The 23,665-nt window shown below is 47.9% G+C and overlaps 1 protein-coding gene across 1 annotated transcript in view; it reads left to right on the top strand.

Annotated features, from left to right (window-relative positions):
* The first annotated feature begins 10,741 nt into the window (after window positions 1-10,741).
* GLB1L2 (galactosidase beta 1 like 2) overlaps window positions 10,742-23,665 on the top strand; it is a 113,000-nt gene continuing 100,076 nt past the window's right edge. Inside the window, exon 1 of the mRNA XM_040431089.1 lies at window positions 10,742-10,860. Within this exon, the coding sequence (XP_040287023.1) occupies window positions 10,790-10,860 (71 nt within the window). The 5' untranslated portion in view covers window positions 10,742-10,789. The remainder of the gene's footprint in view (window positions 10,861-23,665) is intronic.

Genomic DNA, 23,665 nt, shown 5'->3' with positions numbered 1-23,665 from the left:
TTTCAGTTCACTTGTGGTGTTACGGATCCGGCGGGGCACCTCCGGCAACGGAAGTGCACGCCGGATCCCAACAACGCAAGTGTGAAAGAGCCCTAACATGGACTTCTGTGTATGTAACATTTGGCTCAGTTCACATCAGAGCTAGCGGTTTATGTTGTTCTGGTCTTAGGGCTCCTGCACAGTGTTTTTGCAGTCTGCAAATCACTGATCTGCAAAACACCAGCCGAGTGCATGCCGCCATTGTTTATTTTTTTTAACTCCTACAAAAAATGTCCTATCCTTGAACACGAAACGGATAAGAATTGGACATGTTCTATTTTTTCGCGGAGCTGCGGAAAGGACTTACGGTTGCGGACAGCACACGGGTGTGAGATGAATGGGTCTGCATCTGATCCGTAAAAAATGAGGATTGGATGCAGGCCAAAACTACGGACGTCTGCATGAGGCTACTTTCACATCTGCGCTTTTGCGGTCTGGTCTTTAGATCCGGCAGGGGATCTCAAAACCAGGCTTCCGTTATTAGAATACAACCGTCTGCATCCCATCTGAATGAATCCGGTTGTATTATATCGAAAATGAAGAAACCAGATCCAGCACTAAAACTATTGTAAGACAATGGGCGCCGGATCAGTTTTTTTCGTATCTGAAAAAAACTGAACCGGCACCATTGACTTACATGGTTTTTGGTGCCGGATCCAGCTTCTTCAGTTCCCCATGCTTGCAGCGGTTTTTGTGTCCAGCATGGGAACGCAACAGACCCGAATGGTTTGTTCAGTTTTGTCCCCATTGACAAATGAGTGGGGACAAAACTGAAGCATTGTGCTGCGGTTTTGAGCGCCTGTACCGGATCTCAAAACCGGACAGCACAACGCTGATGTGAAAGTAGACTAAGCCCTAAAAGAACAGAAACTGTTCCTACCATTGATTTTAGTAGTGTAATATTAGGGTATTGCTCAGTTTGACTCAGTTCCTTTCTTTTTCCATTATTATCCTACTGTCTGCAGGATAACGGAAACATGGCATAAAGGAGCTTTCCGCTATACATTTAACATCGACTTTGATGAATGGCGAATAGAAAACAAAAGGTGTCCAGCGGGTATTTGTATTTCACTCTGTTTTACTGATCCGTTTTTTTCCGGTTCCTCTGACAGATCAGGTGTGAACTCGACTTCATCAGTCCCCCCCTTCACTCTGAGCATGCTTGCTCTCTGATTGTCACATATGTGGGGAGGGTCTTTTTTCCCCAGAAAAGAAGTGAGAAAATAAGGGGGAGATTTATCAAACTGGTGTAAAGTAGAACTGGCTTAGTTGCCCATGGCAACCAATCAGATTCCACCTTTCATTTTCCAAAGGAGCTGTCAAAAATGAAAGGTGGAATCTGATTGGTTGCTATGGGCAACTGAGCCAGTTCTACTATATACCCGTTTGATAAATCTCGCCCTAGGTGCTTGCCAATATAATCTCCCTCTGCCGTTTTCTGGATGCCATGACACAGAATTAACCACCTCCCGACCGCCTAACGCACGGATGCGTCCGGAAGGTGGTTGATTCATTCCTCCTGGACGCATCCGTGCGTCATCTCGCGAGAAGAGTTAAAGAACAATTTCGTCACCAGCCTGCCAGCAACGATCATTGGCTGGCAGGCTGGCGACTTTCAAAAAAACGAATCACAAGCCATATAACAGATCAGATTAGTAAATATGATCTGTTATATGGCTCCTCTGCTGGTCCTTTTCGTCGGTTGGATCCAGCAGAGGAGCAGACTGAACTGTGAGTAGCACCAACAGTACACTGTAGCCCCAGATCACACCCCAATTAACCCTTTGATCACCCCTGTCAATCACTAGTGAAAGGAAAAAAAGTGATCAGTGTAAACTGTCACTTTTTTTTTTCCACTGGTATTGACTGTTAGGTTTTAGGGATAGTTTAGGCCCCTTGGTTAGGTAGTTTAGCGTGAGTTAGCGCCCAGCCCACCGCAGTCACTTATTCGCTGTTTAGCGTATCGCTAATCAGCATTTGTACTTTTATAGTATCTGTAAGTGATCAAAACTGATCACGGTCAGATCTATAATTGTATTAGTGTCACCTTAGCTCGCCCCACCCAAAACGCAGTGTTTGCCCGATCAGGCCTGATCGGTCGCCCACACGTGCGTTCACCCACGCCCGCCCCGCCGCAGTGACAAAATTTTTTTTTTTTTTGATCACTGCACATTCACTTTACACGCGCTGCGGCGATAAAAAAAAATCAGTTTTGATATTTTTTATCAACCGCAGCGGCCTCCGGTACTTCGCTAGCCTCCCCTTTGTAAGACAGGCTTGCTTTTTTTCTTGGGTAGTCTCAGGGAATACCCCTAAATTTAGTAGTCCAAATGTCAAACAGGGGGTATTCTTCTGAAGAGGCCTACAGGATTCTGACCCAGTCGGATGAGGAGTGGGAACCCTCATCTGACGAATCTAGCGGGTCAGAATATGAACCTGTGGAAAGCAGTGGCTCTCTGACCCAAAGTTCGGACGAGGAGGTGGAGGTCCCTGGCAGCACCAGGCGTACCCGGCCCCATGTCGCTAGACCACAGGTTACGCAGGATCCGCTTCAAGAGCAGCAGAGTGGGGCTGTCGCTGCCGGATCACGTGGTGAGGCATACACCAGCAGCGCAGCCCTTCCTGGACCTAGTACCAGCACTGCCGTACAACATGGTGAAGTAGCGAGCACCAGAAGGGCAGTTGAAGCTGGTACGGTGGCACGTGCAGTAGTTACCCCGTCGCAGCCACCGCACAGACAGGCCCGTAGAGCCCCTAGAATCCCTGAGGTGCTGGCAAACCCTGATTGGCAGTCACCAACTTCAGCCGCACCAGTAGTTCCCCCTTTCACCGCCCAGTCTGGAGTTCGGGTTGAGACGGCTCATATCGGTTCGGCCCTGGGATTTTTTGAGCTGTTCTTGACTGCGGAGCTCTTAGACTTAGTTGTGGCAGAAACAAATCGGTATGCCACACAATTTATAACCGCAAACCCGGGAAGCTTTTATGCCCAGCCTTTCCGGTGGAAACCAGTCCAAGTTTCCGAAATGAAAATTTTTCTGGGCCTTCTCCTCAACATGGGTCTAATTAAAAAGCATGAATTGCGGTCATATTGGTCCACGAACCCAATTCATCACATGCCCATGTTCTCTGCTGCTATGTCCAGGACACAATTTGAGACCATCCTGAGTTTCCTGCATTTTAGCGACAACACCACCTTCCGTCCCAGAGGCCACCCAGCTTTTGACCGGCTCCACAAAATTCGGCCCCTCATAGACCATTTCAACCAGAAATTTGCAGATTTGTATACCCCCGAGCAAAACATCTGCATAGACGAGTCCCTAATACATTTTACCAGGCGCCTTGGCTTCAAACAATACATCCCAAGCAAGCGTGCCCGGTATGGGGTCAAATTGTATAAGCTCTGTGAAAGGGCCACAGGCTATACCCACAAATTTCGTGTCTATGAGGGAAAAGATCAGACCCTGGAGCCGGTCGGTTGCCCTGACTACCTGGGGAGCAGTGGGAAGACAGTCTGGGACTTGGTGTCACCCTTATTCGGCAAGGGGTACCATCTTTATGTGGACAATTTCTACACAAGTGTGGCCCTCTTTAGGCAATTGTTTCTAGAACGGATTTGCGCCTGTGGCACCGTGCGACCTAGTCGCCGGGCTTCCCCCAACGGCTCGTTACCACCCGTCTTGCAAGGGGGGAGAGGGCTGCCTTGTGTAACGAAGAACTGCTCGCGGTGAAATGGAGAGACAAGCGTGACGTTTACATGCTCTCCTCCATTCACGCAGACACGACAATCCAAATTGAGCGAGCAACCCGTGTCATTGAAAAGCCCCTCTCAGTCCACGACTATAAATTGCTCATGGGAGGGGTGGACTTCAATGACCAGATGTTGTCTCCGTATTTAGTTTCCCGCAGAACCAGACGCTGGTATAAGAAGGTGTCTGTATATTTGATTCAATTGGCTCTGTATAATAGTTTTGTTCTCTACAGTAAGGCTGAGAGAACACGATCCTTCCTCAAATTCCAGGAAGAGATCATCGAGAACCTCCTGTATCCAGAAGGTTCCGTGGCCCCATCCACCAGTGTAGTTAGCCGTCTACACGAGCGACATTTCCCCAATGTCGTTGCTGGTACCTCAACCCAACCGTCACCCCGAAAAAGATGTTGTGTCTGTAGCAGGAGTGGAATAAGGCGTGACACCCGCTATTTCTGTCCTGACCACCCTGCCCTATGCTTAGGAGAGTGTTTCCGGAAGTACCACATACAGGTACACCTAGCATAGGGAATCACATCTCACCAGGACAGGCACACAGGGCTATTAGGGCCCATTCACTCACAGCTGCTGCAAACGTCTCCTTTCACATGGGACAAAGTGCATAACGTACTTCGCCACATCTTTGGGCGATTTACGCTTTGCACATTGACCCATGGGGAAGGAGAGGTTTGTTCTATAAAAGGTAAAAAAAAAAAAAAAAAAAAAAACCACCAGTAAGCAAAAAGGTTAATGTTCAGTTCAAAAAGTTAAAGTTTATATGTTCTCTTCCAAAGTTAATAAAATTATTGTGTTGCTGCCTGGTTTTCTCTTTTCTTTTTTTCTTTTTTTTACCTTCCAGGTGGACCAACCGATCGACTAGCTGCAGCACTGATGTGCATTCTGACAGAAGCATTGCGCTGCTGTCAGATTACACGCAAGTCGGTGTATGCGGCGCTGCAAGACGAGATTTCTCCTCTGCAGTAAAAGATACGTTTGCCGAGGCATATGAGCCGAGGAGGTGGCAGTGTTCCTATGCTTTGGCAAACACTTTGTATATAAAAAAAAAAAAAAATCCCGGCAATGATTTATTCATCCACATCGATTGATGTGAATGGAGAAATCTGGTTTGCCAGGGCATACGAGCTAAGTGGGTATGGATGTTGGGCGGAGCTCCTATGTCCTGGCAGACGCCTTTCCCCTCTTTTTTTTTGGCAGAGATTTTTTCATCCACATTGATCGATGCGAATGAAGAAATCTGTGCCGTTCATTTTTTTCTTTCAGCCCAGAGGCTGAACGAAAAAAAAAAATCTCATTACCCGTATGCTCAATATAAGGAGAATAGCAGAAACTCCTAATGCTGGCCATACATGTAATGATTGTGGAGACCCTCAAATGCCAGGGCAGTACAAACACCCCACAAATAACACCATTTTGGAAAGAAGACACCCCAAGGTATTCGCTGAAGGGCATATTGAGTCCATGAAAGATTGAAATTTTTGTCCCAAGTTAGCGGAAAGGGAGACTTTGTGAGAAAAAAATCAATTTCCGCTAACTTGTGCCAAAAATTTTTTTTTTTTCTATGAACTCGCCATGCCCCTCATTGAATACCTTGGGGTGTCTTCTTTCCAAAATGGGGTCACATGTGGGGTATTTATTCTGCCCTGGCATTTTAGGGGCCCCAAAGCGTGAGAAGAAGTCTGGTATCCAAATGTCTAAAAATGCCCTCCTAAAAGGAATTTGGGCCCCTTTGCCCACCTAGGCTGCAAAAAAGTGTCACACATGTGGTATCTCCGTATTCAGGAGAAGTTGGGGAATGTGTTTTGGGGTGTCATTTTACATATACCCATGCTGGGTGAGAGAAATATCTTGGTCAAATGCCAACTTTGTATAAAAAATAAAAAAAAAAAAAAGGGAAAAGTTGTCTTTTGCCAAGATATTTCTCTCACCCAGCATGGGTATATGTAAAATGACACCCCAAAACACATTCCCCAACTTCTCCTGAATATGGAGATACCACATGTGTGACACTTTTTTGCAGCCTAGGTGGGCAAAGGGGCCCACATTCCAAAGAGCACCTTTCAGATTTCACTGGCCATTTTTTACAGAATTTGATTTCAAACTCCTTACCACACATTTGGGCCCCTAGAATGCCAGGGCAGTATAACTACCCCACAAGTGACCCCATTTTGGAAAGAAGACACCCCAAGGTATTCGCTGATGGGCATAGTGAGTTTATGGAAGTTTTTATTTTTTGTCACAAGTTAGTGGAATATGAGACTTTGTAAGAAAAAAAAAATAATAATTCATCATTTTCCACTAACTTGTGACAAAAAATAAAAATAAAAAGTTCTATGAACTCACTATGCCCATCAGCGAATACCTTAGGGTGTGTACTTTCCGAAATGGGGTCATTTGTGGGGTGTTTGTACTGTCTGGCCACTGTAGAACCTCAGGAAACATGACAGGTGCTCAGAAAGTCAGAGCTGCTTCAAAAAGCGGAAATTCACATTTTTGTACCATAGTTTGTAAACGCTATAACTTTTACCCAAACCATTTTTTTTTTTTTACCCAAACATTTTTTTTTATCAAAGACATGTAGAACAATAAATTTAGAGCAAAATTTATATATTGATCTCGTTTTTTTTGCAAAATTTTACAACTGAAAGTGAAAAATGTCATTTTTTTGCAATAAAAAATGGTTAAATTTCGATTAATAACAAAAAAAGTAAAAATGTCAGCAGCAATGAAATACCACCAAATGAAAGCTCTATTAGTGAGAAGAAAAGGAGGTAAAATTCATTTGGGTGGTAAGTTGCATGACCGAGCAATAAACGGTTAAAGTAGTGTAGGTCAGAAGTGTAAAAAGTGGCCTGGTCTTTAAGGGTGTTTAAAGTGAACCTGTCACCAGGATTTTGCGCATAGAGCTGGGGACATGGGCCGCTAGATGGCCAGTAGCACATCTGCAATACCCAGTCCCCACAGCTCTCTGCGCTTTTATTGTGTTAAAAAAACGTTTTGAGTGATATGCAAATTACCTGATATGAGTCCTGTAGCCGGAGATGAGTCAAGCGGAAAGGAGCCCAGCACCGCCCTGCGTCCTCCGAATCTCCTCTTTGCCGGCTGACGTCACAGAGCTGGAGCGCCGAAATCTCGCGATGCACGAGCTAGCGCATGCGTAGTTCGTTCCCTGTGCTGATGCCAGCACAGGGAATGAACATGATGCCGACACTGCGCATGCGCTAGCTCGCGCATCGCGAGATTTCGGCGCTCCAGCTCTGTGACGTCAGCCGGCAAGGAGGAGATTCGGAGGACGCGGGGCGGTGCTGGGCTTCTTGACGCTTGACTCATCTCCGGCTACAGGACTCATATCAGGTAATTTGCATATCACTCAAAACGTTTTTTTAACACAATAAAAGCGCGGAGAGCTATGGGACCTGGGTACTGCAGATGAGCTACTGGCCATCTAGCGGCCCATGTCCCCAGCTCTATGCGCAAAATCATGGTGACAGGTTCACTTTAAGCTATGGGGGCTGAGGTGGTTAACCAGCCTCACGGTGTCAAATTAGTACCAAGCCCACAGACGTCAGTACAGTTTCCATGTTACACCCCAGGATCTATAGCATAAAACATGGAGCGCGCTTTTCTAGCGATACCCATTACACGCTACAGTAAGGCTTCATGCACACAGCCGTATCCAGGCTCGGACTGGGGTACAGGGGAATTCTCCGGTGGGCCCCTGAGCAAGGTGGGCCCCTAGTCTCCCACCCCCTGCACAAGTAGATTTACTGCACTACATACATATATTCAATGTACAGCACCTCAACCAGCCTATGTTCATATAGAAAAACTTGTTAAATTATTTATTATATTTTAATGTATCTGTACGGTGGGCCCCCAAAATTAATTTTACTGGTGGGCCCTAGGTACCCCAGTCCGACACTGGCCGTATCCGGATTTCAGTCCTCAAAATACAGATTCCTTCTCACTCCCATCTATAGAAAGGACTATTCTCATCCACAACACAGACCACACTAGGATATGGTCTATAATTTGTGGAACGGCCAGACGAGTCTGTAAAAAATACAGCCATGTGCGTGGCCTCCTAGAAATGAACGAGTGAGCGTGCTATCCGTAAAAACTGCAGAAAGCGCACATGAACTATACGGTTGTGCAGGGCCGGTGCAAGGATTTTTGCCGCCCTAGGCAAGATAAAAATTGCCGCCCCCCCTTATCAGATGATCTGCCCATATCATGACATCACATATGTTCAACCCCTTTCTCAGCTTTTAAATAAAAAGAACTGCTAGGTTTCCCTTAGGGTTAATCCAGCTTCTTGTAGCTGTCTTTTTTTGCAGAACGGAATTGCGGACCCATACATTTCTATGGGGCCGCATGACGTGCGGCCCCGATCCGGAATTGCGGATCCGCAATTCCGATCCGGAAAAAAATAGAACATGTCCTATTCTTGTCTGCAATAGCGGACAAGAATAGGCATATAATGTTAGTGCCGGCAATGTGCGGTCCGCAAAATGCGGAACGCACATTGCCGGTGTCCGTGTTTTGCGGTCCGTGGATCCGCAAAACACACATGGATGTGTGAATGGACCCTAAATGTGAGGTAAATTAGTTTCCAATGTAGTATTAATAACTAAACAATTACATAATAAACATATTGCATTGTCTGCTTACCACCAGGACAATAAGATGATCTGGTCTCTGGCTGCAGTCTGACTCTGGGGACTCCCTTGTCACTCTCTTCTCCCCCCTCCCCCCTCCCTTGTCACTCTCATTATTCCACCCCGGCACCCCCCTCCCTTGTCACTCTCATTATTCCCCCCCTCCCCCCTCCCTTGTCACTCTCATTATTCCCCCCCTCCCCCCTCCCTTGTCACTCTCATTATTCCCCCCCTCCCCCCTCCCTTGTCACTCTCATTATTCCCCCCCTCCCCCCTCCCTTGTCACTCTCATTCCTCCCCCCTCCCTTGTCACTCTCATTATTCCCCCCCTCCCCCCTCCCTTGTCACTCTCATTATTCCCCCCCCTCCCCCCTCCCTTGTCACTCATTATTCCCCCCCCTCCCTTGTCACTCTCATTATTCCCCCCCCCTCCCTTGTCAATGTCATTATCCCCCCCCTCCCTTGTCACTCTCATTATTCCCCCCCCCCTCCCTTGTCAATGTCATTATTCCCCCTCCTCCCTTGTCAATGTCATTATCTCCCTCCCCCCTCCCTTGTCAATGTCATTATCTCCCTCCCCCCTCCCTTGTCAATGTCATTATCTCCCCCCCCTCCCTTGTCAATGTCATTATCTCCCCCCCTCCCTTGTCAATGTCATTATCTCCCCCCCCTCCCTTGTCAATGTCATTATCTCCCCCCCTCCCTTGTCAATGTCATTATCCCCCCCCCCTCCCTTGTCAATGTCATTATCCCCCCCCCCCCCCTCCCTTGTCAATGTCATTATCCCCCCCCCCCCTCCCTTGTCAATGTCATTATTCCCCCCACACACACCTCTAATGTAGCGTGGCCGAGCTCTCTTCGGTCCGCGGTACAGGAGCATTTGTTTCCTGTACCCGGCCGGACTGACAGGAAGTGCACACTAAGTGAGCACTTCCTGTCAGTCCGGCCGGGTACAGGAAACAAAAGCTCCAGTACCGCGGACCGAACAGAGCTCGGCCACGCTACATTAAAGGGAACCTGTCATCTGGATTTTGGGTATAGAGCTGAGGACATGGGTTGCTAGATCACCACTAGTACATCCACAATACCCAGTCCCCATAGCTCTGTGTGCTTTTATTGTGTATAAAAAACGATTTGTTACATATGCAAATTAACCTGAGATGAGTCAGAGCTTGAAAATATGACTCTTCTCTGGTCACACAAGTAAGATATGACTCTTATGTTAATTTGCATATGTATCAAATCGTTTTTTTTACACAATAAAAGCACACAGAGCTATGGGGACTGGGTATTGCGGATGTGCTAGCGGCCATCTAGCAATCCATGTCCTCAGCTCTATACCCAAAATCCTGGTGACAGGTTCCCTTTAACAAAAGCACAGAGCAGACACACAGCAGGCGCAGGCTGCGCAGCAATGAGCCGGCGGTCGGAGATTCAAATTAGAGCGGCAAGCGCTCAGGACTGTCCTGAGCGCTTGCCGCTCTAATTTGAATCTCCGGCCGCCGGAGACTCAGGAGGCGCAGCATGAGGGGCGCCGCCGGCCGAACTTATATAACCAACTTATTTTTATTTTTTTACACCGCAACGGGAGCCCCCTGCTAAATGGCGACTGCCTAAGTCGCCTTACTGGTGGCGCCGGCCCTGCGGTTGTGTGCAATGATTAGCACCAGACAGGGATGTCTGATGTATTTCTGAATATTTTCTCTCACTGACTGGCGCCATAAACAATCGTTTTTGAGCCAGTATGGCAAACTGGGCTCCTGCCTAGGGCTGCACTGGTCTCAGGGGCAGCACCACAATAGGCCTAGGGATGTAGTTTTCCCTAACTTTGAGGTTATTTTCTTCTCCATATGAGCCCTTTGTCTTTCACACTAGACCTCTGCATCATTGTTGGTTGTTTTGTGTATTAAAATGACAGGAAAATATAGTTTTATTAAAAAAAACTCCATATAACTCAGCATATCAAGAAAGCCATTAGTGACCTTCCTATTCAGCTGGCAGCCATGTTGTGGTGTATAATGTATTACAGTAACAGGCCGGGGCGGCATCACCCGCTGTGTGTATACTAGGTATTTCTGTCCACATGCAGTGCACCTGGCACGAGTCCCTGACTGACGGAGACATCTGGGAACCACAGCTTCTCTCAGCCAATGAAAGCAGCGCTTTCATCGGGGGAGCCAATAGCAGCCTCCGCCATCGCCTTGTGAGGGTGGGAACAATGTATCCAATCAGCGGCAGCGATGAGAGAACCGCTTGGCGTTGCCATGGTAACCAGGAAGTGGCGGCGCTGGAGCTGCAGCAGTTGCTGTTGGGCAGAGGGAGCGGAGACATGAGGCGGGAGCAGCGCCGGAGGCTGACAGCTCTGTGCCTGCTGCTGCTCGTGGCCTTTCTGATACTCAGGTAACACTACTGCCTATGTCGGGCCAGGCGCAATGCTAGGGGTAGTACTTCTGCAGTCTCTGGGGGCCACAGAGCCTGGGTTGTAGTGATGCGGGTCCCGTGTGTACAGTCATCTGTTAACTCTTTAAATCCCAGCTTAAAAATTGATGACCCCCGCAACTCTCAGTGTGTGGCGCCCCTTCTGCACAAGCTGCATGGATGTGGGGGGCACCCAGGGGTAGGCACTCGGGCTGTTGTGAAACTACAACTCCCAGCATGCATAATTGCTATGCTCAGAACTCCTATAGAAATGAATAGAGCATGCTGAGAATTGTAGCTTCACACATTTCCTAGCTGTATATAGGGGGTCTCTGCTGTGATCTAAAGTGGAGGACCGCATCTACATCATCAGCATGTACAACCCCCAGGCCAGATAATGGAGGGCAGTGCCAAGACCCCCAGCAGTATGAGTTGTCAATACTTAACCCCCTTTAAATGTGTCATCTGCTGTCTGAAAGGGGGTGTCAACCATTATGTATTGTTTTTCACCATTTTCAAGATCTCTGCTTGCTGTCAGCCAATATATATTTTTGAACCGTAGACGTGAGGGGGCACCAGACTGGTTGCTGGCACTCTTAAGGGACTATATACAGGAGTACTACAAGCTGACTTGGACACTCTGAGTGATTGGGAATCAACTTGTCAGATGAGGTTCAATGTGGACAAATGTAAAGTTCTGCATCTTGGTAGTAATAATCTCTGTGCTTCATATGTCCTAGGTGATGTAACACTGGGAGAGTCACTTATAGAGAAGGATTTGGGTGTAGATGGTAGATCAAATTACAGCACACAATGTCAATCAGCTGCTTCTAAGGCCACCAGGATATTGTCATGCATTAAACGAGGCATGGACTCGCGGGGCGGGGATGTAATACTACCACTTTACAAAGCGCTGGTGCGGCCTCATCTGGAATATGCAGTTCAGTTCTGGGCACCAGTCCATAGAAAGGATGCACTGCAGCTGGAAAAAGTACAGAGGAGAGCGACTAACCTGATAAGGGGCATGGAGGGTCTTAGTTATGAAGAAAGATTAAAATAATTGAATGTATTTAGTCTTGATATGAGACGTGATTAACCTGTACAAGTATATAAATGGGCCATAGAAGAAATACGGTGAAAAACTGTTCCATGTAAAATGCCCTCAAAAGACAAGGGGGCACTGCCTCCGACTGGAGAGGAAAAAGTTCAGTCTCTGGAAGCGTCAAAGCTTCTTTACTGAGTCTCGATTCCTTCTGGGATTCGCGTCCCCACCTATCCCTTGGTGGAACTTAAAGGGATTCTGTCACCAGGTTTGACCCCTGTCAGCTAAACATATGCTGATGTTCAGGGCCTCATCGCGATTCCTAATGTGGGCTTATAAATGTCATCTGTGGGCTTATTTAGCTAAAAAACAGCTATTACTAACCTGTCAGTCAAACAAATAAGGTGCCCAAGGGGATGTTAATGGATGCAAGATGCCCGCCGCACCCACCGCCGTTCGTGCCCAGCGCCGCCTTTCCGGACTTCTGCGCCGCCTTCTAATCCTCTGTGCCGCCTCTCGCTCTCCCTCCCTCCCCCCCTCCTCCTGCTGTAAGATCTCGCGCATACAGGGGTTGAGCGAAGTGCCGGCGCATGCGCACTTCGCTGGGAGAAGTCCGCACGGGCGCATCAGGCAGAGGCCTGTGCACAAGCGCGAGATCTTACAGCAGAAGGAGGGGGAGGGAAGGAGAGCGAGAGGCGGCACAGAGGATTAGGAGGCGGCGCAGAAGTCCGGAAAGGCAGCTCTGGGTACGAACGGCGGCGGGTGCGGCCGGCACCTGGCATCGCTTCACATCCCCTTGGGCACCTTATTTGTTTGACTGACAGGTTAGTAAAAGCTGTTTTTTAGCTAAATAAGCCCACAGATGACATTTAGAAGCACACATTAGGAATCGTGAAGACGCCCTGAACATCAGCATATGTTTAGCTGACATGGGTCAAACCTGGTGACAGAATCCCTTTAAAGGGAACCTGTCACCGGGATTGTGTATAGAGCTGAGGACATGGGTTGCTAGATGGCCGCTAGCACATCCGCAATACCCAGTCCCCATAGCTCTGTGTGCTTTTATTGTGTAAAAAAAAACAACAATTTGATACATTGCAAATTAACCTGAGAGGAGTCCTGTACATGAGATGAGTCAGGGACAGGCCTCCTCAGGTTAATTTGCATATGTATAAAATCAGTTTTTTTTACACAATAAAAGCACACAGAGCTATGGGGACTGGGTATTGCGGATGTGCTAGCGGTCATCTAGCAACCCATGTCCTCAGCTCTATACCCAAAATCCTGGTGACAGGTTCCCTTTAATGGACTTATGTCTTTTTTCAACCGTATTAACTATGTAACCTCTTACTTTGACATTTTAAACTGTGTTAGGGTTCATGCCCACGAATGTAAGGGCTCTGGGCCCGTATTGCAGACTGTAAGCAGCCGGTCCGCAATATACGGCACCGGTCGTGTGCACTCCATAGTGCGGATGCGGAGGAAATGACTCGAATGGGTCCGCAATCCGCCAGATATGGCCAAAGATAGGTAATCTATCTTTTATGGAGCGGATGCACGGATCGGAAGCCGCAGAATTTCAATGTAAAGGTGAGATCTGCTGCAAAATCGCGTCAAATCCACACCAAAAACCGTGCGGTTTTCCAGTTTCGAAACCCGCAATCAGCCTTAAAGGGGTTATGCAACCCCCTATAATGACCCCCCCCCCCCCCACACCTCCAATGCCCGGGCCCCTTGTATACATTATACTTACCCAGTCTCCCGCATTCGCGTCGCTCCTGATCCCTGCACGGGTGCCGCATTTCCCTGTCGCGCAGATCAAAACATCCGGCAACGGGGACGAGCCTCCGTAGTGTCACCCGTTATGCTAGGGAAGTTCGTACCCATCACGGCCTGCTATTAGCTGACCCGTCCCCCGATGCTTTGAACTGCGAAGCCTTTTACAGCACAGGGGGGAATAAAGATAAAATGCCAGTCTTTGTAAATGACCCCCAATGTACTATTGATAAAAGAAAGCCGCGAGTTGTAATTGGCATACATTTACTTCAGGTCTGGGAGGGATTGCTCTCAGGCAGGTTCTCTTGCAGACCACAGGGTTGAAGTCCAATTTATTTTTTCATTACACTCCGGCAATACGGGCAAACCCCAGTTATAGCTCACTGGGTAAGGTGAAGGTCCAGCACCACAAAACATAAACGCCTGCCCCTCTGGGCTCTGGCTAATACAGTGAAGTTCCTAACTCACCTATTGAACACAGGTCACACAGAGCATTCAGCTTCTCAGGGCAGCCATCTTCCCAGACTTTCTCCAGACTGACAGCCTGGACTGTGCTTTATTTCCCCTTAACGATCCCAGCTGGCTCAGGCTAGGGGAAAACCTGCCCCGGACTGGGGTGGACTGGGGAGGTCCCTCTACCAATCCTACCTTCTCCCAGTCCAATAAAATCCAGCCCATAAACCTACACATTGCTGAGACCATTTTAACCTTCTGGATTTCATTCACCTCACCCAGTTGAGGAACCTCGGTGGGATATACACCCCTTCCAGGACTTTACCGTACACTTTGCTGTTCACCTTACCACAGGTCCTGTAGAGAAGACTATGGGAAAACGCCTGTAAACGCACCATAGAACTTGATGAATTTCTTTTTGGGGGGGAAAAAAGCACCACGGACCCCAAAAAAACTCTCCAAAAGTGAAGAAAATGCCAAAAAACACTTAAATTAGGCTTTTGGTTTACAGCTGATATCAGGCCAGCATGTAGTTCTCGGTGCGTTGTGCTGTCGTATCTGCTCTGTTTGCTGTGTGCTATGTTATATCTGCTTCCGTTAGTTGTCAGTCAGGAGGAGCGAGGTTAAAAGGCATCTGTCAGCAGATCTGTACCTGTGACACTGGCTGGTGTCATGTGCGCTTGGCAGCTGAAGACATCTGTGTTGGTTTCATGTTCATATGTGCCCGCATTGCTGAGAAACATGATGGTTTATTATATGCAAATGAGCCTCTGGGAGCAATGAGGGCGTTGTCATTACACCTAGAGGCTCAGCTCTCTCTGCAACTGCCACGTCCTCTCCACTTTGACAGAGCCAGGGGTGATGATGTTTACACTGCCTGGACCTGTCAATCATAGTGCAGAGGGCGTGACAGTTGCAGAGAAAGCAGAGCCTCTAGGTGTAATGACAACGCCCATGTTGCTCCTAGAGGCTCATTTGCATATATTAAACCATCATTTTTCTCAGCAATGCGGTGTCACGAGGGTGTCAAGAGCCACGTCTGACTCCGTTATACCCGGGGTCAGGAAGTCGCAGCGGGTGGCTGCGCGCTCTATGTAGAAAAATAGTGCTGTTTCTTTATGGTAGCTTTCTGGGTTTGCCTTGCAACCCTTTTTGGCTCACTCAGGGATCCGTAGCTTCTTCTCCTCAGCTGTTTCTTGTCCAGCACTTCTAACCTCCTTATATTCCCCTCTCCCACTTCTCTGGTTGCCAGATATAGAGCTTCCTGCCTGGACTTCTATAATGACCCACTGGAGCTGAGTAGCTGAGATCCCTGGTTGTTGTTCCAGAACGTTACCCTCCGGATCCCTGTTGGGCTTCTGTTGTCTGCTGTTGTCGCCCACCTGGGATTATATGTTTTGTCTGTGTTGTCTGTCCTCTCCTTGGTGTTTTCCTCTTAGTGTCAGTGGTGCGGACTAGTGATCCCACAGCCCCTTTTACTACACAGGGCTCATCTCAGGGAAAGCCAGGGTTTAGGCAGGCGATCGCCGCACGGGTGAGGAACCCGTCTAGGGACGTCAGGGCAGTCAGGTGCCAGCCGCAAGGTGAGTTAGGGGTCACCACCTTTCCCTCTCCCTTGGACAGGGCCTTCCCATTTCCCTCCCTTTGCGTGACGCCAGTCATTACATTATATCTGGCCCTTATTTTGTGTAGATAGAGAAAAAAATATAAAAAAATAAAATACTTTTTTCTTTTTCTACCTACTTAGAATCCAGTATGGATCCAATTACTGCTTTATCAAAGCAACTTCAAGGCCTGTCTTTGGAGGTGGCAGGATTAAGGCGTCGGTCCTCCAGCAACAGCAGCAATTGCAACAGACCGCAAGCCCAGCGGTTGCTACTGGTAACCAGGTTGTTGCGGAACCCAAGGTTGTTCTTCCTGACAGATTTTCTGGGGGAAGGGACAAATTTGTGACGTTCCGTGAGGCCTGTAAATTATATTTTAAGCTGCGCCCTTACTCCTCTGCAGGGGGACCCGCAATCCTGGGCGTCCTCTTTACCCACTGATTCCCAGGCTCTCCGGTCAGTGGATGAATTTTTTGGGGCTTTGGGTTTCATATATGATGACCCTGACCGAGTCGCTCTGGCTGAATCAAAATTACGGAGACTTCTACAGGGAGAGCGGCCAGCAGAGGAGTATTGCTCAGAGTTCCGTAGGTGGGCTACGGATACCCAATGGAACGACCCGGCTCTCAGGAGTCAGTTTTGCTCTGGGTTATCCGAAAGGGTTAAGGATGCGCTTGCGCTGTATGAGACTCCCTTTTCCCTTGATGTGGTTATGTCCCTTTCTATCAGGATAGATAGACGTCTTAGGGACAGATTGAAAAATCCGGAGCAACTGGTAACCCCTCCCAAGCAGCAGTTAGTCTGTACGGACTTAGACGAGCCTATGCAGCTAGGAGGAACTACTCGTCAGGTCCGTCCTCATGAGGCTCGCCGTAGGTGTGGGGTATGTTTTTTCTGTGGGGAGAGGGGTCATTTCATTAATGTCTGTCCTTCCTTTCCCAAAAACAAGAGACCGTCGGAAAACTACTAACCCCAGGCTGTGTGGAGGATGTCAGCCGGGGGGTATACGTTTCCTCCATACGAACATCTCAATTTGTGTTGCCAGCGGTTGTTGTTTTTGGTGTTAAGACGGAGACTATTTCTTTCTTTTTAGACAGTGGAGCAGGAGTAAATTTGATAGATGCCCATTTTGCCCACACTATGGGTTTGTCTCTCTGTACGCTACAGAGACCTATTCCCATATTCGCTATTGATTCTGCTCCTCTGTCTCAGAGAAACCTTACTCACATTGTCCATAACTTACACCTTCAGGTAGGGGACCACCATAACGAGCGGCTTTCATGTTATGTTCTGGAGGGGCTTCCCACTCCGGTGGTGTTGGGTCTTCCCTGGTTGGTAGCGCACAATCCAGTGGTGGATTGGCAGGCCAGGGAGATATTGGAGTGGAGTGAGCATTGCAGAAAAAATTGCTTAAATAGCAATTGCTTAGTCGCCTCCATAGCGACTCTACATTAATTTGTTTCGGACTTTGAGGACGTTTTTTCTGAAAAGGGTTGCCAGAAGTTACCACCTCTCCGTCCTTATGATTGCCCGGTTAATCTGATTCCCGGTGCAAAATTACCCAAGACCAGGTTATATAACCTTTCGGGTCCGGAGAGACAAGCCATGAAAGATTATTTCTCCGAGAGCTTGGCTAAGGGACACATCAGACCCTCTTCTTCACCCGTGGCTGCAGGGTTTTTCTTCGTTAAAAAGAAAGATGGGGGCCTGCGTCCTTGCCTAGATTTCCGCGAACTAAACCGGATAACCATCCGAGAACCTTACCCTCTTCCTCTCATTCCTGACCTGTTTAATCAGATTGCGGGTGCTAGGTGGTTCTCCAAACTTGATCTTAGGGGGGCCTACAATCTGATTTGTATCAAGGAAGGGGATGAGTGGAAGACAGCTTTTAACACCCCTGAGGGGCATTATGAAAATCTAGTCATGCCTTTCGGTCTGACCAATGCTCCTGCTGTCTTCCAACATTTCGTTAATGACATTTTTAGTCATCTTATCGGCAGGTTTGTGGTGATATACCTAGATGATATTTTAATTTATTCGTCTGATCTGAAAACACATGAGGTGCATGTCAGACAGGTACTGCAGGTCCTACGGACGAATAAATTATATGCGAAAATTGAAAAGTGTGTCTTCGCCGTTCAGGAAATACAGTTCCTAGGGTATTTATTATCTGCTTCAGGTTTCCGTATGGATCCTAGGAAGGTCCAGGCAATTTTAGATTGGGATCTTCCTGAGAACCTCAAAGCACTGCAACGGTTCTTGGGCTTCGCAAATTTCTATAGAAAATTCATAAAAAATTATTCGGTGATTGTAAAACCCCTTACTGACATGACTAGGAAGGGGACTGATTTTTTCTAAATGGTCTGACGCCGCTAAAATGGCATTTTCCTCTCTAAAAGAGAGGTTTACCTCGGCACCTGTACTAATCCAACCTGATGTCTCCCAGCCTTTTATTGTTGAAGTAGATGCGTCAGAGGTGGGAGTGGGGGCTGTACTGTCTCGGGGTCCGTCTCCTGGCAAATGGCGTCCTTGTGCTTTCTTTTCTAAAAAACTATCTGCAGCGGAGAAGAACTATGATATTAGCAATAGGGAACTATTAGCTATTAAACTAGCATTTGAAGAATGGCGTCACTTTTTAGAGGGGGCAATCCACCCCATCACGGTGATTACAGACCACAAAAACCTTCTGTACCTCGAATCAGCTAAGCGTCTCACCCCTAGACAAGCTAGGTGGTCGCTATTTTTTACCAGGTTTAACTTTTTTATTACCTGTCGTCCTGGGGCAAAAAATACCAAGGCAGATGCATTATCTCGTAGGTTTCCCTGGAGGGGGTAATGTGGGTGATCCGGTACCCATTCTACAAGAGTGGTTGTCTCTGCGGTACACTCTGATCTGGAGAAGAAGGTGTTAGAGGCCCAGGGGGACGCCCCGGTCTCTTGCCCCTCAGAGAAATTGTTTGTACCGTTAAACGTGCGTCTCAAATTATTAAAGGAACATCAGACATCCCAACCTGCAAAAACTCAGTTCAGGGAGGTGCACTTCTCATTTCAGGGAGGTTTTCTTTCACAGACTTTTTATTACATTTTCCAGACATATGCAGTATCTGCACACTTTGCTCTATGGTGTGGAGGACTGGGCTCATTACCCTGCCCCAAATTATCATATTTATGTATATGATTAAAGGGATTCTGTCACCACCTATAACCCTGTGAGCTAAACATATGCTCATGTCCAGGGTAGCATTCTGATTTCTAAGGTGGCCTTATAAAAGCTATTTGTAGCTTTATTCTGCGGACAAACAGGTTTTACTAACCTGTCAATCATTGAATTAAGGTGCCCAAGCAGGGGAGGTCTGTGGATGCATGGTGCCCGGCCGCACGCAGCGCCGCCTTCTACTCCTCAGTGCCCCCTCCTCCCGCTTTGAGATCCCGCGCGTGCGCACAGGCTCAGCCTGATGCGCCGTTGCGGACTGCTGGCATCGGCTTCTTCTTGCACTGTGCGCACGCGCCGAGAAGGGGACACTGCTACAGGTTGCCGGAAAGGTTTACTGCGAGTAAACTAGAGATGGGAAGTTCGGATCTTTCACATGAATCGGTTCATTTGAATCAGTTCATTCAAATGAACCGATTCATGAATCGAATCTTCGGTTCATTCGCTGAGCTGACAAGAAGCAAGTGAACTGAAGCTTAGGTTGCGCAATGCGCATGCGCGGATGCTTCGATTCACTTGCTGACTCGCTGAGTCGGCTCTTGGTCTGAGTCAGGAAGTTTATTCTTTAAAACCCTGTGTGTAATTATCTACCCCACTGTAGGAAAAAAACAAGCATCCAGGGGGTGTGAATTTAACACTGGGGTAAATAATATAATTAAATTGGAGGGTTAAATGTGTAAATGTATTTTAAAAAAATACATCTCTCTCAATAGTTCTATAGCTACTGAATGAGACAGAAGAAGGGATGCCTTTAACATATATATCTCCTTGAGAAGCCAATTTGACCCTAAAGGGTTAATTCAACCTGTAATCTAAACTCTGTGTCCTGTCACTTCTCTTATCTCTCTGCTCTGCTATCAGTAAACCTTTCTGGGATATATTGTTTCACATGTGGGTGTCAGGGAGCTGCTATCTAATGGGAGACTCCCTGAACCTCCGGGAGACTTGAGATCCCTGGAACATCATAATTCGGCACTTGCTGGGCACCCGGGTGGTAAAGCAACCTTGGGGCTATTGTCTTGTCGTTTTTGGTGGCCAAGGTTGCGTCAGGATGTAATGGATTTTGTGTCTTCTTGTTCTACCTGTGCGCGCGCGAAAGTCTCTCATACACGTCCTGCAGGGTCTTTATTGCCACTGGTCATTCCCAATAGGCCATGGACACATCTGTCAATGGATTTTATTACTGACTTACCTTTTGTCTGCGGGTAAAACAGTGATCTTGGTAGTAGTGGACAGGTTTAGCAAGATGGTACACTTCATTGCGTTACCCGCACTACATAATGCTAAGACTCTTGCTCAGGCATTCATCAGTGAAATCGTGAAGCTTCACGGGGTCCCTTCCGATGTTGTTTCGGATCGGGGAACCCAGTTTATTTCTAAGTTTTGGAAAGCTTTTTGTTCCCGTTTGGGGGTACACTTGTCCTTTTCCTCAGCTTTCCATCCTCAGTCGAATGGACAGACTGAGCGTACCAACCAAAACCTTGAGACATATCTAAGGTGTTTTGTGTCTGAAAACCAAGAGGTGTGGTCATCATATTTACCGTTAGCCGAGTTTGCCATAAATAATCGCCGTCAGGAATCCACTGGCAAGTCACCATTTCTTGGTGCATATGGTTTTCATCCCCAATTCTGTACTTTCAAAGAGGGGGGGTCTTCTGGGGTTCCCGAAGAGGAACGGTTTTCGTCATCTCTTTCATCTGTATGGCAGAAAGTGCAAGCTAATTTGAAAAATATGGGAGGTAAATATAAATGCATGGCTGATAAGAAACGGTCGCCAGGTCCGGACCTAGTGTGAATGACTGTGTGGTTATCTACTAGGAATATTAAATTAAAGGTTCACTCTTGGAAACTGGGTCCTAGGTTCATTGGTCCTTACAAAATAGTAGCCATCGTTAACCCCGTGGCTTTTCGCCTGGAGCTACCTCAGACTTTTAAAATTCATAACGTCTTCCATAAGTCGTTACTCAAAAAGTATGCTCCACCTCTAGAACCATCACCGCTGCCACCCCCTCCTTTTGTTGTGGATGGTAATCTAGAGTTTTTCAAATATCCAAAATTGTTGATTCTCGTCGGGTCCGCCGCTCTCTTCAATATCTGGTGCATTGGAGGGGTTACAGTCCCGAGGAAAGAATGTGGGTTCCAGCGTCTGAGGTAAACGCCGACAGGTTAGTTCGGGCTTTTCATGCCTCTCATCCTGAGAGACCTAGTCCTAAGTGTCCAGAGGCCCCTCGTGGAAAGGGGGGGTACTGTCACGAGGGTGTCAAGAGCCACGTCTGAGTCCGTTATACCCGGGGTCAGGAAGTCGCAGCGGGTGGCTGCGCGCTCTATGTATAAAGATAGTGCTGTTTCTTAATGGTAGCTTTCTGGGTTTGCCTTCCAACCCTTTTTGGCTCACTCAGGGATCCATAGCTTCTTCTCCTCAGCTGTTTCTTGTCCAGCACTCCCAACCTTCCTTATATTCCCCTCTCCCACTTCTCTGGTTGCCAGATATAGCGCTTCCTGCCTGGACTTCTATACTGACCCACTGGAGCTGAGTCGCTGTGATCCCTGGTTGTTGTTCCAGAGCGTTACCCTCCGGATCCCTGTTGGGCCTTGGTGGTCTGCTGTTGTCGCCCACCTGGGATTATATGTTTTGTCTGTCCTCTTCTTGGTGTTTTCCTTTAGTGTCAGTGGTGCGGACTAGTGTTCCCACCGCCCTGTTCACTACGTAGGGCTCATTTTAGGGAAAGCCAGGGTTTAGGCACGTGATCGGCGTACGGGTGAGGAACCCGTCTAGGGACGTCAGGGCAGTCAGGTGCCAGCCGCAAGGTGAGTCAGGGGTCACCATCTTTCCCTCTCCCTTGGACAGGGCCTTCCCATTTCCCTCCCTTTGCGTGACGCCGGTCATGACATGCCGGCACATATGAAGATGGGACCAACACAGATGACTTCAGCTGCCAAGCGCACATGACACAGGTAAGCCAGTGTCCTAGGTACAAATCTGCTGACAGATGCCTTTTAGGCCTCATGCACACGACCGTTGTTTGGGTCCACATCTGAGCCGCAGTTTTTGCGGCTCGGATGCGGACCCATTCACTTCAATGGGGCCGCAAAAGATGCGGACAGCACTCCGTGTGCTGTCCACATCCGTTGCTCTGTTCCGTCGCCCCGCAAAAAAAAATATAACATGTCCTATTCTTGTCTGTTTTGCGGACAAGAATAGGCATGTCTACAATGGGCCGCCCGTTCCGTTCTGCAAATTGCGGAAGGCACAAAACGGAACGGAACGGTCGTGTGCATGAGGCCTTAAAGGTGACTTCACACAACGGTTCCCCTGACCTGAATTGATTGCATCATAGTGAGCTATGATAGGGTGGTCTATTGTACTGTGCTCACATCATCATGTCCATACAGTACAATAGACCCGCTATCATATAGGAACTCGCCTTATGATAACTCACTATAATGCCTTCAGTTCGGCTCAGTGGAGCCACGGCTGACACGCGGTCTGTGTTTCCCGGACCAAGCACGAAGGGTGTGCCCACATGGAGCGATGGCACTCTGGTCAGGAGGTGGCTGCCTTGCGGCTGAATACTGTACAAGCTGCAGCGAGAACAAATGAACTAGAATTGTAAGCTAATTGTTTATTCAGTGTTTTGCGGGGTACCGCATGGTTATTAAAGGGGTTGTCCGTTTTATGATATTGATGATCTATCTTCAGGATAGTTGATCAGTGGGGTCCGACTGCTGGCACCCCTTTCCATCAACTGTTTGACGAGACTGCAGCACCCCTTTGCTGATCGCTGCCTTCTCTGTTTACCTGCACGCCAGTGACAAATAGCTGTACTTACCCTGCACCTCCAAAACTGAGGCCTCTTTCAGACGAGCATGTCCTATACGGAAATCGCGCTCCATGTGTAAGCGTGATTCCCATTAGGGACACTGCTTGTTTCGCAGGATCACAGGCATTATACTGACTTATAATGCTGTGTGTCTCTGCATGACATTACTGCTACAGACTCATACTGGAATATTGCTGTCAGTATAATTCTGTAGAAGTAATGTCCTGCAGAGACGCACAGCGTTATAAATCAGTATCGTGCCATGCGCTCCTGCGAAACAAGCAGTGTCCCTAATGGGAATCACGCTGGCACGCAGAGAGCGATTCACGCACAGGACGGACGCGTTCCAGCCGGAAACGGGTGGCCATGTTTTATGTGCGGTCAGCTGCAGTTACCACACGTGCAGTCATCACAACTCCGAAAATGCCAGGTCTGTCTCAGAAACCTATTTCTTTATGGACTTCTATTGGAAAATGAGAAGCTCCCGATCCTGACCGCATCACGACCGCGCCGTGTGGTCGTACGCTTAAGGGTGTGGCTACATATTCAGGTTTCCTGATGCAGCCACAACCAGGAATGGATCATAAAAGGAAGTAAAGTATTTTTATTATTATTTCACTCCTGGCTTTGGATTCTGAAAATGGGACCGTACCCTGAGAGTGAGCACCGAATAAACAGTTCTTCTCTAATGTGAAACTGACGAGGTTTGTACGGCCACACAGTACTGCGCAGCGTCCCATCCGCAGCACAGCTACCCTTAGTAGTATATAATGGCTACTCAGTCATAAGTGGTCACCCTGCAGGGGAGGCGAGGTTAATGCTGCATGGAGAATGGAGAATTAGGGGTCTGCTGCATGTTAATGGGATCCTTCAGGCAAGG

The sequence above is a fragment of the Bufo bufo genome, chromosome 1 (assembly GCF_905171765.1).
Source record: "Bufo bufo chromosome 1, aBufBuf1.1, whole genome shotgun sequence".
In the NCBI taxonomy this organism is placed as follows: Eukaryota; Metazoa; Chordata; class Amphibia; order Anura; family Bufonidae; genus Bufo; species Bufo bufo.
This window is presented reverse-complemented; position numbering and strand designations above follow the sequence as displayed.